This window comes from Callionymus lyra, chromosome 1 (genome assembly GCF_982586985.1).
Source record: "Callionymus lyra chromosome 1, fCalLyr1.hap1.1, whole genome shotgun sequence".
Lineage (NCBI taxonomy): Eukaryota > Metazoa > Chordata > Actinopteri > Syngnathiformes > Callionymidae > Callionymus > Callionymus lyra.
Window position 1 is genome coordinate 48828039 of NC_141818.1, and position 14241 is coordinate 48842279.

Here is a 14241-nt window from a genome sequence, read left to right on the forward strand (position 1 = left end):
AAATTTAAAAACATGCATGACAACAATAGCAATGATGAACTTTAATCAACCTATTTCTGGATGAATGTAACGTCTTTAAAGGAGTTCTCTTTTCTCTTGGCAGGTCAAATGGACGGCTTGTCAAGAACTAATAGTTCGGATACAACATTTCTCTTTAAGGATCAAGTCTTGTTGCTCAGCTTTGGTTTCATTTCCATCAGTTTGTTCGTTGGTGTTCCTCTCAACAGCTTCACGTTGTGGCAGGTCTTTGTAAATGTCAGAGAGTCCTTCAACTCCAACGTCTTTTTCGCAAATCTAATCGTGGCTGATTTGTTGTTTTCTTTGGCCGGTATTTTCTATTACGTTTTCTTTCTGGGCTCTTCATTTACCTGGTTTTACCCATACATTTTCTCAACTGGACTTATATACACAGCTCGTCCAATCTTCCAATGCTGCATCTGCCTGGACTTTTATGTCGGTGTCATCCATCCTGTGATGTTTCTTCGATTCCAACCGCGGAGGTTCAGACTGGCCTGCAGCTTCTTCGTCTGGATGATCAGTTTAGCCTCCTGCATCTATAATTTACTGACATTATCAGACCGGAAATGTCTTATGTTCTATTTCTTTGAAAACGTTCTCCTCCTCAGCACAACGCTCTTTTGTTGCCTCTCAGTTCTTCGGGCTCTGAACTCTCCAGGACCAGGAGAGAACTCGGCAGAAAGAAGGAAGAGCAACAACGTGAAGAAGAAAGCCTTCAAAATCATTTCAGCCATCATGATCTCAATGAGCATTAATTTTTCTCTGTACGTCAGCGTCATTCCTCTTGTTTCCACCGTGCCTCGGAGGGAGTTCATAACCACGCTAACTGTTTGTGTTTCTATCGGTGTACTAACCGGATATGTACAACCACTCATTTACCTCCACAAGTCTGGGAAGTTGCCGTTCTTTAAATGTCTGGAATAGATTTCAACAAAATGTAGACATCATCGATTACTGTCGTGAGATTTTTGTTTCAGATTTCTACAAACTGTACAGAGTGTAATTTGAAATGTTATGTTATATAATATATGTTCTTTGTTTTATGTTATTTAGGATTTGGTTGCTCCAAGATGCTCAACTCACTTTGGAGACAGTAGCCAAGTAAAGGGAAGATGTTATTCCACGTTCTGTAAATGTCCGAAATAGAATTCTACAAAAGAGAGATTTGAAAAATGTTTTGACATATTTCGGTTTCAAGGTGTTTTCTATGGTGTTTTATTTGTTGAGTGTGCGGTTAGAAATTTTGAGCACCTCAGAATATGCTTTGCTTTTACGCAAGTGACAGTTCGCATTTAATTTTTACTTTAGAAAAAATAAAGTGCTTTGAACAAACAAAAATTTCTTTTACGTTTAAAACGATCAAAAAACGGAGTCTGTTCCGTCGCTCCAACACGACGTCACTTCCATCCCGGGTCTTATACTTTGTGTCGTGGAGAAAGATGAACAATCCAGAGTGTGTTACGGGTTGTTTATTCGCCGCTCCAAGTCAAACAAAATACAAGCTTTCAATTACGATCGACCGGACTCACTTTCTCCCGGCGACTGTACAGGTCAATAGCCCCGGGAGAAAAGGTCCCGAGCTGTAGAAACGTCACTATATTTAAGGCAAATTTACTGTCCGGAATGTCTTTCCGGCCAAATGGTCCTTTTCAAGTTACCTGTGTCAAGATCAGCCGCAGGGAGGCATCGTAATTTGTTTTTTTGTAATCTAATCATTCAACTATTCTTTGGCGGGGGTTTTCTTCTTTTCCGTCTTTAAGCCCCCCTTTCCCCTGATTGTGAATGTGTAGTCAAACGTTTCCGCTCCTAGATCAAGCAGTAATTTATACTTATATTTTGATTATCTTGTAGCATTAATTATACTTATAGAATAATTTTAATCTAACACGTTCAATAAATCTGAGGTCGGGTTGAGGGTGAGGGTTAGAGTAAGGGTATTAGTGAAAGAGTTAAAAATGTCCCTTTCTGGCTTCACAGTGAGACACCAATGAACCCCTTGAGCCCCTTGTTTGTCTTTAGCCATTTGATTCAACTGCAGCGGCAGCACGTACACATCTACACGTTGAAAAAACAACAACTGTCACTCTGATGTAAATAGATCTTTTTATTGTCTACAACGTTTTAATCAAAGCACAATTCAGGTTTGACTTGGTTTGTTCTGTGCTCTCCAGCACGTACTCCATCTTGCATCCAAGTTGGGTATCCCTGGATGTGTCCTTAATATCCGTGACTTTAAACACCTCATAGGGGGGGATGAGGAGCTCGCGTTCAGCTTCCGTGAACTTAGAAAAGAGAGAGATGTCTGACCCGTAACAGGAGAAGATCTTGTAGCAAATACAACCAAAGCGTCTGGCAACTGTATAGTGACCCTGTGTGCTGGATGCAAAGAAACCGAATCGAACATGTTTGTTTAAAACATTTTGGTTAAAGCGGACATTGGACCTCCGATAGCCGGTCTTACATCCTTGGTTGAGTCGTTGAACAGCGGTCGTCAGGTAGAAGTGGAGGGCGTGATACTGGAAGGTGGTCTTGTAAGAGGAGCCCTGAGTGCGCACAGCCTCATTAAACTCTACATAGATCCTGGGCTCATCCAGAGTGTACACGTATATCGCTATGTTCTGCTGATGTACCGAATCCGATATCTTTCTGAGGGATTTGCGGGATTTGAGGGACTGTGTTTTCATAAACCAAGCCCGACTGAAATTATGATTGCTGTTCATTTCATTCCTTAAGTACGTCTTTGCCTTTTTCTCCATTTGGTCCCTGCAACCATCGTACATGTCGTCGACAGAATCCCGAGCGAGATCCACGACGTCTTGTTCACCTACAGCCTCCTGTCAAGACAAGTCTGTTAACACCAAAGCTGCAAGAACTCTTTTGCTTAACTTTCAAGTGTCGGAGTTTTGGACGAAGACAACTGAGCTCCAGTCGCTACATTAAAATGAACAAACATATTTGTCTCTTACTCTAAAAATAACCGATTCCTCTGAAAAAAGTCAACATTAGTCGACACGAGTGAAGTTTGAGATCATGTCGTACCATCGAAGCTGCGGTCCAGACGCCGAAGGTCAGCAGAAGAATCATGACCATGGCCATCGTCTCGCCTGCGCTCGTCCTCTTCATCACAGCTCGGCAACGACCGTCCTGCACTTGGACTTCTGCACGAATGGATGAGTCACCAGTTTTCACCACAACTTCACCCTCGTCAAAAAACGTAATCGCTTCATCTAGACAACGAAAGAGGAAGAACAAGATCGTTTTTTTTGTAGGTTTTTTTTGTCTTCAGAGTTTGTTATATATGTATGTGTGTGTGTGTGTGGGGGGGGGGGTGTGTGTGTGTTCACTTACTTAGGCCCAGAATGGGGACTTTGACCAGCTCACACACCAGTTGTTTGGGGACGTTGTTCCCTTTGTGGCCGAAAACCACGGTCTTAAAATCTCAATTGTCCCTAAAAGTAACTTATTTCAGACTTTTGTGTGTGTGTGTGTGTGTGTGTGAACACCCCCCTCAATCTGTGTGTCCCTCTACATCGCTCCCATTGGTAGTGTGTGGAATTGCATCGCTCGACAACGCCCCTAGTGGTAGTGTGTGGAAGTCGATGAATAGATGACAGAAGTAAAGACACACATGAGCAGCGTGAACAGATCATGATAGTCTAGCAAATAATAAATACAAATAAAGTTTAATTGTTGAATTAATAATTCCATAGCACAGCCTCAACCTAGTGTTAAAATGAGTTTGCTAGCGCTTCATGCTCGCGCTAGCATGCTAACTTGGCAAATAGAGAGTGAACAGGTAGCCTGTAATTTGCCTGGCATTAAAGATATATTAAAGGATGTTTTAAAACCTATGTTAAAGGATATATTAATTTAGTAAGCCTGCACGAATAAAAGTGCCTTCAGATGTTTCTTGAAGGAGTCAGTAGATCATCAAACACAGATGTTTCTTGAAGGAGTCAGTAGATCATCAAACACAGATGTTTCTTGAAGGAGTCAGTAGATCATCAAACACAGATGTTTCTTGAAGGAGTCAGTAGATCATCAAACACAGATGTTTCTTGAAGGAGTCAGTAGATCATCAAACACAGATGTTTCTTGAAGGAGTCAGTAGATCATCAAACACAGATGTTTCTTGAAGGAGTCAGTAGATCATCAAACACAGATGTTTCTTGAAGGAGTCAGTAGATCATCAAACACACAGATGTTTCTTGAAGGAGTCAGTAGATCATCAAACACAGATGTTTCTTGAAGGAGTCAGTAGATCATCAAACACAGATGGTTCTTGAAGGAGTCAGTAGATCATCAAACACAGATGTTTCTTGAAGGAGTCAGTAGATCATCAAACACAGATGTTTCTTGAAGGAGTCAGTAGATCATCAAACACAGATGTTTCTTGAAGGAGTCAGTAGATCATCAAACACAGATGTTTCTTGAAGGAGTCAGTAGATCATCAAACACAGATGTTTCTTGAAGGAGTCAGTAGATCATCAAACACAGAGAGAGGATATTAAAATATATGTTAAAGGACATATTCAAAGATATATATTCTATTTTTTGTACGTGTATATGTATTTATAATCCAGCTTGTGTTGATCATGCACATCACAAGCAATTTAAGTAGTTTTGTTTTTTAATATATTGATGGAAAAAAATGAATTTCCTCTCAAAAAAAAATGTTTAAGAAAAATTGGAGAAAAGTTGAGATGTCTTGAATTATGAGTGGATTTATTTAAGGGAGCAGGACAGGAGCACATGGTTCTCAGTTGACCACTGCAGCCTGAGAACTTGGAGAAGAGTGAGTCCAGTTTAAGCTCTATATACACACATTTCACCAGCAGGTAATATGAGCAGCCATGACTCTGTTCATGATCAGACCAGTTCTAGAAGAACGAACACAGGCTTGATATTGAGTCTAGTGTAAAAACTCATGCTCAAAGCATGACCTCGTTCTGCAGGACTGTTGGTCTTCTGTGACTCTCAGACCAATGAAACCTGGTGTCTGTGACCTTTGACACTAAAATAACATGCTCATGGAACCATTATGATGGCCCGAGTTTCACAGGGTCTCAAATGCCAGCCTATCATGCTCATTTTCAGACCCTCTGGGGCCTCAGAGCATAAACAGGGTCCAAAAACCATGTTTTTCATGACGCTTTTGCTTATTTGACCTCTGTAACCCTCAGATATATGAAACTTGGTCTGTGTGACCTCTGACACCTCTAGAATCATATGCTGGTGGAACCATAATGATAGCCCCTCCCAAACCGGAAGTAGCTTTAGGAAGCACTTAGAGAAAAGACCCTGAGAACACATGTGTAAACATGAAACTTGAAGAAACTTCCAAAAGTTTCAGATCATTTCAATCAACAATGACCGATTTATAGAGCTTCAAAGTTTAGATTTCTTTAAGTTTCCCATGGTGCCACAGGGCACAGGAAGGTCGTAGCAACATCAAACCACCACAGTTCAAATTAGAACTTAGTTTAGAATAACATATCCAAACATCAGCTCTGAGGTCCAAGTAGAAAAAAAGTTCCCAAGTCCATTCCTGAAAGATCAGGTCTGGTCATTCTGTTACACTCAGAGACCATCTTGACAGAAGAATGACAACCTGTCACTCATTTTTGCACCGATGGACACAACATTTCTCCCACCAATGGTAGCAGATCATCTGAATGTGTCATATAAATATCAGCCTGCTAGCTTTGAGGCCTCTTGAAGTTATTGAATTAACCCTAATGTAGCACAGGCCACTATAAAAACTCATTTCAAGAAGCCTGTTAGTCGTTCAGTATTTGTTGTTGTTTTTTTAGTTTTCTGATAAAATAACATCAGTCTTGAGTCACATATCAATAACGACATGTCATTGCCATGATATACAGGTATTATGTCAAACAAGGATAGGTTCGAGCTCTATAAAGATATAAAGTTTATATCCTCGTTACAACATTCAATAAAAACTACTAACACAACCTCAACACGAACCAACTTAGTCCAAATTAAGACTTTTATTGTAGAGAAAAAAAATGTTTTTAACTGTATAGAACAATATTATATTTTGATTTGAACTTATTTGTTCATAGTATAGTTTGAATAACTAGCCAGCACATACAGTATGTGTTCTGTGAAAGCAGGTGCAGGTAAAGTCATCATCATTTCATCTAATCTGTGATCAGTCGGCAAGAGGAAAATCTGCTATTGAGGAGGTTTTAAAAGGTTTTACAAGGAACACTGTTCCCAACCATCACAATGAACAATTAAGCAGGTGAACCTCAATATAAGCTGCACCACTTAATGTTTTAGTAAAAAATAAATTGTCCATATATATGCCACACCTGTCTATAAGTCACACTATAAGCAGCTCCTCTGCAGCACTTTCCTCTGGACTCTCCTGCTTCTCCTTGAATAAGATGTGGGTATTGATGCCAGGTTGAGGGTGTTACTGTTGTGATCACATCAGTCTGCTGTGTTCCCCTCCCCCTGGTCTGCCACTCCTCCGGTCGTCTCACCTCACACCTGGTCCTCATCAGCAATCACGCTCACCTGTTCCTGACCCCCAATCAACCCCCTTCATCAACCCTTGGATTCCCCGCGGTTGGCGCCAGATCGTACTTCACTCTACCGTGGTAACTATACGTGACTGGCTCAGTGTTTTTGCTACCTCGCTCTCGAACTCTAGTGTCTTGTTGTTTTTTGGACCTCACCTAACTTTTGTTCCTCTGCCTGCAGTAACTCGGATCACTAACTCCAGCTCGCTGACCTCGCTCTCCCTCCGGCCTACTCTTCCACCACCTGCTTCCCCTTTCTTCAATAAACCCCTTTTTGTATCCTCTGGAACATCGCCTCTGTCTGCTCTTGGGTTCAGCATTGCAAAACATTACAGTTACTGAAGACAGCCACTGGTTATCTTCATGTATCGCCTTTGACAGAGTACGCCCTCTCCATCTGGTCTGGGATGTCCACGCCGTACTCCTTCTTGTATTACTGTATTTTCTATACAGGTGCACTCAAAAGCCTTTCATTTTCTCAAAAAACAGTGAGCCTTATAATATGGAGCGCCTTATATATGAACATTACCTGGTGGGTGACTTGTTGACAAACACTTTCCTAACGCAACACCAGTCAGTGACTGTATCCTTTATTCTATGCGCCTTATAATCCGGTGCAAACTATTAATTAAAACATTTCTAATACAGGATATTCATTGAAGGTGTGCCTTATTATCCGGTGCGTCTGATAGTGCGGAAAACATGGTACATCACACACACCTTTGCATTTGAACACCTGGGCACCTTTAGTGGAGTGAGGCAGACATTCTTCCTCGGCTTCAGTTGCATCGTTGAAGCACCTGGTGCTGAACAGTTACGTTGTTTCACGGAGGAGCAGCTCTAGTTGGTTTTTTTTGTCCATGCTGGCAACCAGGATATAGAATCATTACATGTAGTAATAAAGTCACATGTGACTCTCAGTTAAGCACAGCTGGAGAACTCTAACAAAGTCGGAGACAAAAGGCATTAAAAAAGGAAAACTGCAGAAAAATGAAACCCAGCTAAATAATGTGCGTCATTATCACAGTTAATGGCTGAAAAATCTAAAACATATATCTTGTGTAATTTATTTAAAAACTGTTCTAGATAAAAAATAAGCCTATTCTTGATTAAATAATACAGAAAAGTCGTGTTACAGCAGTATTTCTCTACAACTATTGATGTGTTCCTCGATTCCTAATAAGTAGAAATTGATAAAAAGGAATTAAATGTTAAACATGATTTATATGCAGCAATCATGCAACATTTGGAATTGGGACATTGAGGTTGATGTGTAATTGTGATAATGACCTCCAGGGTGTTAACTACCCTCTGGAGGCTGTAAGACTGTAAAAATCTAAGGTACTAAAAAAGTACAGTACAGTCTGGAATTTACGTTGCAGTGACATGACCTGTTTGGTCACCCCTCAAATTGGCTGGTGTTTCTGCTGCAACAAAGCGGGTTAAGTCTCTAGCAGCTGGTTTAAGAATGAAAGTCACTCCTTGTTTTTTTCTTGTTTTATAGGTCGAGGTGTGGTTGCTTTGGAGGTTTTCAACCAAGAGATTTTGTATTGGAATACCGTGGAAAACTTTTCAAGCAAGAAGGTCTCCTTACAAAAACCTACACTGACATGGAGGCAGTATTCTTGTTTGACTTCCAATGGAAAGGGGGATGTTGGTGGTAAGTTATAATAAATATGATTTTGTTGGCAGGTGTAATACATGACAATAGTTTTAGTTAGATAAGCTCTGATGACGTGTTAACCTGAGGCAGGGGTGTCAAACTGGCCCGGAAAAGGGCTGAGAGGATGCAGGTTTTGTTTTAACCAGTCAAGCACACATGAGTTAACGAATCTGGTGTCGGCTTAAACAAGCAACACCAGACTGACAATTAATGGATTACTGTCTTCAGAAGCGTGATTGGTTCAACCATATGAGCTTGACTGCTTGGATCCAAAGCCTGCAATGTCTCGGCCCTTTTCTGGACCAGTTTGACACCCCTGACCTAAGGAGTACTTAAGTACAGTGTTTCCGGGTTTAGCCTCTTGCATTGTTTGTTAGATAGATATCAACAAAGATGTATCTATCTACACCACTACACACCACTCCGGTAATACTGTAAATGTATATGAAACTTTTAAATAATCCGTCCTCTTCTTAACACTGTATCCAAAGAAAGTTACGTCTTCTCTTAACACCAGTTTTCTTTTCCTTAAGTCTTGATGCATCTCTTGAAGATGAGTCTCTGGGAAGGCTTTTCAACGACGACCACAACAAGCCTAACTGCAAAATCCAAACCATTAAAACGGTCAAAACTGGAGTCCGCTTCCGTCGCTCCAGTAGGCCGTCACTTCCGGGTCTTAATACTTTGCTTTATGGAGACAGATGGTCAATGCAGAGTGTACAGGTCGTTTATTCGCCGCTTCAAGTCAAACAAAATACAAGCTTTTACGATCGATTGGAGGCGCTCTCTGCCGGCAGCTCTTCAGGTCGATAGCTCCGGGAGAGACGGTATCGAACTGTAGAAACATCGCTATATTTAAGGCAAATTTCCCGCCCCGGGGGTCGTCTCTTCCGAGGCAAATGGCTCTTTCATGGTTCTTGTGTCTTCATCACCCGCTGGGAAACTTCCTAAATTCCCTCTTGCTTCGCTGGAAGCTTCCGTCTTCCAGCCCCCCCGCTTTTGGGTGTGTCCCGCTTCGCTCTTTGATCCACGACCCCAGGTGTGAAAAGGGCAGACGAACAGATGTTAAAACGATCCGGTGTTATTTCTCTAATTCTGATCCAAGCTTGTCTTGAAACAGTGTAAATCAGTCTGATGTAATGTTGATTGTGAATGTGTATTCAAAGGTTTAAGCTCTTAGATGAAGCTAGTAATTTATACTTTATATTTTTATTATCTTTTAGCATTAATTTAAGTATGGCGTATACGTATAGTGTATAATAATTTGTAATCCAACACCATCGATGTTGGTGGGATTTGCTATAAGAGACATCGCCCCAGGTGAAGAAATAACATACGATTAAGGTGATTCAGACTCGCCTTGGCGCAGACAGGTACAAATTATTAAGTGTTGATATTAGTTATTTTAGTCATTTTCAGATGAAACTGAGCTCATTGTGTCTTGAGATTTCATAATTTTGATGGTTTTGATGATTTTATCATAATTCTTAAATTATTTTCTGGTTTCCTTTTCCAGCAGAAAATGGCAGCTGATGTTGGTGGAGAGATGATGCCTGAATTGAGCGAGCAGCCGACACCTGATGACAGCGAGCAACTGACACCTGATGTCAGCGAGCAACTGACACCTGATGACAGCGAGCAACTGACACATGATGACAGCGAGCAACTGACACCTGATGACAGCGGGCAACTGACACCTGATGACAGCGAGCAACTGACACCTGATGACAGCTAGCAACTGACACCTGATGACAGCGAGCAACTGACACATGATGACAGCGAGCAACTGACACCTGATGACAGCGGGCAACTGACACCTGATGACAGCGAGCAACTGACACCTGATGACAGCTAGCAACTGACACCTGATGACAGCGAGCAACTGACACCTGATGTCAGCGAGCAACTGACACCTGATGACAGCGAGCAACTGACACCTGATTACAGCGAGCAACTGACACCTGATGACAGCGAGCAACTGACACATGATGACAGCGAGCAACTGACACCTGATGACAGCAAGCAACTGACACCTGATTACAGCGGGCAACTGACACATGATGACAACGAGCAACTGACATCTGATGACAGCGAGCAACTGACACCTGATGACAGCAAGCAACTGACACCTGATGTCAGCGAGCAACTGATACCTGATGACAGCAAGCAACTGACACCTGATGACAGCGAGCAACTGACACCTGATGACAGCGAGCAACTGATACCTGATGACAGCTAGCAACTGATACCTGATGACAGCGAGCAACTGACACCTGATGACAGCGAGCAACTGACACCTGATGACAGCGAGCAACTGATACCTGATGACAGCAAGCAACTGACACCTGATGACAGCGAGCAACTGACACCTGATGTCAGCGGGCAACTGACACATGATGACAGCGAGCAACTGATACCTGATGACAGCTAGCAACTGACACCTGATGACAGCGAGCAACTGACACCTGATGTCAGCGAGCAACTGACACCTGATGTCAGCGAGCAACTGACACATGATGACAGCAAGCAACTGACACCTGATGACAGTGGGCAACTGACACCTGATGTCAGCGAGCAACTGAGACATGATGACAACGAGCAACTGACACCTGATGACAGCGAGCAACTGACACCTGATGACAGTGGGCAACTGACACCTGATGTCAGCAAGCAACTGTTACATGATGACAACAAGCAACTGACACCTGATGACAGCGAGCAACTGACACCTGATGATAGCGAGCAACTGACACCTGATGTCAGCGAGCAACTGATACCTGATGACAGCGAGCAACTGACACCTGATGACAGCGAGCAACTGACACCTGATGATAGCGAGCAACTGACACCTGATGACAGCGAGCAACTGACACCTGATGATAGCGAGCAACTGACACCTGATGATAGCGAGCAACTGACACCTGATGACAGCAAGCAACTGACACCTGATGACAGCGAGCAACTGACACCTGATGACAGCAAGCAACTGACACCTGATGACAGCGAGCAACTGACACCTGATGACAACGAGCAACTGATACCTGATGACAGCGAGCAACTGACACCTGATTACAGCGAGCAACTGACACCTGATTACAGCGAGCAACTGACACCTGATGACAGCGAGCAACTGACACCTGATTACAGCGAGCAACTGACACCTGATGACAGCGAGCAACTGACACCTGATGACAGCGAGCAACTGACACCTGATGACAGCAAGCAACTGACACCTGATGTCAGCGAGCAACTGATACCTGATGACAGCGAGCAACTGACACCTGATGACAGCGAGCAACTGACACCTGATTACAGCGAGCAACTGACACCTGATGATAGCGAGCAACTGACACCTGATTACAGCGAGCAACTGACACCTGATGACAGCGAGCAACTGACACCTGATTACAGCGAGCAACTGACACCTGATGATAGCGAGCAACTGACACCTGATGATAGCGAGCAACTGACACCTGATGTCAGCGAGCAACTGACACCTGATGATAGCGAGCAACTGACACCTGGTGTCAGCGAGCAACTGACACCTGATGACAGCGAGCAACTGACACCTGATGATAGCGAGCAACTGACACCTGATGACAGCGAGCAACTGACCAAACTGCTTTTGGCAGTGTAGAAGGGGATTCTATCACAGTATTGTAAGGAAATGACAACTTTACTGTAATCAATCATCTAGATTTAACACACATTTCAAATAGTCACTTGATTAACTGATAATCTTTCATATTTAATTCATATTAAATAATCATTGTCCTGCATTGCATTCACTCACTGTAACAACTCACAGGCCGAGCTCACAAAGCCTTGCACACACACAGAAAGATTAAACAATCCCAGATTCCCAGCAAGTCTGTGTGAACCTGTTTGAGAACTCACACTGAAGGACACAACAGGCCAGCAAGTCGATGGGAAAAGTTTCTCTCTAGAAGACAACAAGCTTTGTTAAATTTCCACAACGACCATGTGCGGCGTCCATCTTAGAATCAAGTGTTTACAGTTACTGACCAATCCTACATGTACAATTGACTAGAGGCGTTAACCTGAATATTCTACTATAAAGATCCACCATTTTGTGAGATCTTTGCGTTCTGGCATTCAAAGACGTCTGCGATAGATCTCTCTGTTTGCTAGCGCCCGTGATCACGTAAGTTCTTGTCTCTGACTTTTGCATAATTCACTAAAAAGCATTATTTCTCTTAAACTCAATACTGTGTCGGTCTTTCTTGTCCACCACCACGTACGAGATCAGGGGGGGGTCGGTGTGACTCGGAACAGAAAAACCCCTAACAGTATCAAGGTCTTACTCTTGGTGACATTGAGATTGACTGAAGGTATGGATACATCTGTGCATTTTAGTGTATATTTGTACAATATATTAATTTATATGCTGGGGCAACCCATGCTTTTTTACTTATGAGAAATGCATCACCAGTACTCCTTAACAGTAAGGTAATGTTTTTGCTGTATTTGGTAATTGAAGTCTTGAGATGAAGAACCTTTTCAATCAGTTTCAATTTAGAATAATGGAAATGCAGTGTAACAGTTTGGATATAGATGATTTTATATCTAAAAATCTAATAATAATAATAATAATATATAATATAATATAAATATATATAATATGTCTCAATGAAAGGGTCTATTTTCATAGAAAAGCGCTCCGGATTATAAAGAGGATCAAGCGAAATAGCACATCCAGACTTTATTTGACTCATTCATAAAACAATCTCAACATTGTGGAGTTGTAACGCCTAAAATATACAATATAGTCACTTTCACAGGACCTTTTAAGCATGTATTTCTCCGCGAGAGCCTCCTGACTTCCGCGATGCTCGAACAATCCAAGCTTCAAAAATACAAATGAAGCATTTTCTACCAATTTATGGTCGCTGTGTACCTCCTCAAAGTGGTTCGAGGTCAGTAAGCACAACTGGGGGTAGAATCGCACTGTCGACATTAAACATTTCAAGTGCGCTTCATAGTTTTAGAATTACGGTAGCCGTATGACAACAGCGACACGTCACGTCACGTTACTGTTAGATTAAAAATGATTAGACACTATACGTATATGCCATACTTAAATTAATGCTAAAAGATCATCAAAATATAAAGTATAAATTACTAGGTTAATCTAAGAGCTTAAACGTTTGAATAAACATTCACAATCAACATTTCACTCAGACTGACACACTGTCTCAAGACAAGCTTGGAACAGAATTAGAGACATGACAGTGTTTATTTAAGTGTCTGTTTGTCTGCCCTTTCACACCTTGTGTCGTGGATCAAAAGAACGAAGCGGTACACATCCGTGAGGGGGGGACTAGGAGACAGAAACCCCCACCCAAGAACATTTGAATGATTAGAAAAGGAAACAAATTAGGAAGGAATCTCCACAGGGGATCGACAGGGTATATAGCGATGTTTCTACAGTTCGAGACCTTTTCTCCCGGGGCTATTGACCTGTAAAGTCGCCGGGAGAAAGTGCGCCTGATCGATCGTAAAGCTTGTATTTTGTTTGAGTTGAAGCGGTGAATAAACGACCCGTGACACTCTGCATAGACCTTTTCTCTCCATAAAGCGAAGTATAAGAACCAGGAAGTGACGGCGTGTTGGAGCGACCGGAACAGACTCCTGTTTTGTCCGTTTTATTACCATAGCAACGAAGACTTGGGCAACGCGTCAAATGTTACCTGGGTCGTTTGAATCCAACGTCGGAGTTGCTCTGTATATTAATGGGTGACTCGGGTAGGCTAGAAGAAGATGCCAGCGGCTGCTGGGACGTCGGTGCCAACAAGAACCCGTCCCAGGATCAAAGACAGTACCTCAGAAGAACACACGACTCCTGCTCACACCAGAACCGTGACGTGTTCAGGAACCACCTTTCAAATGAAGCTTCTTCTGAGTGAGCAGAACTATAGTAGAAACATCTCAACGTGTCCTACAGGAGCGACTTGAAGAGAAGAAATATGGTCTGTTGATAAACAGACGATC

At 42.3% G+C, this 14241-nt stretch overlaps 1 protein-coding gene across 1 annotated transcript; it reads right to left on the minus strand.

The window, feature by feature from the left end:
• Window positions 1-2129: 2129 nt before the first annotated feature.
• LOC148089992 (ecto-ADP-ribosyltransferase 5-like) lies at window positions 2130-9076 on the minus strand. Its single transcript, XM_087790040.1, has 4 exons — window positions 8998-9076; window positions 3367-3426; window positions 3058-3176; window positions 2130-2852 (listed from the first exon to the last, which is right to left on the minus strand). The coding sequence occupies exons 1-4, from the start codon at window positions 9074-9076 to the stop codon at window positions 2130-2132; spliced, it is 981 nt and encodes a 326-aa protein (XP_087646166.1).
• Window positions 9077-14241: the final 5165 nt, after the last annotated feature.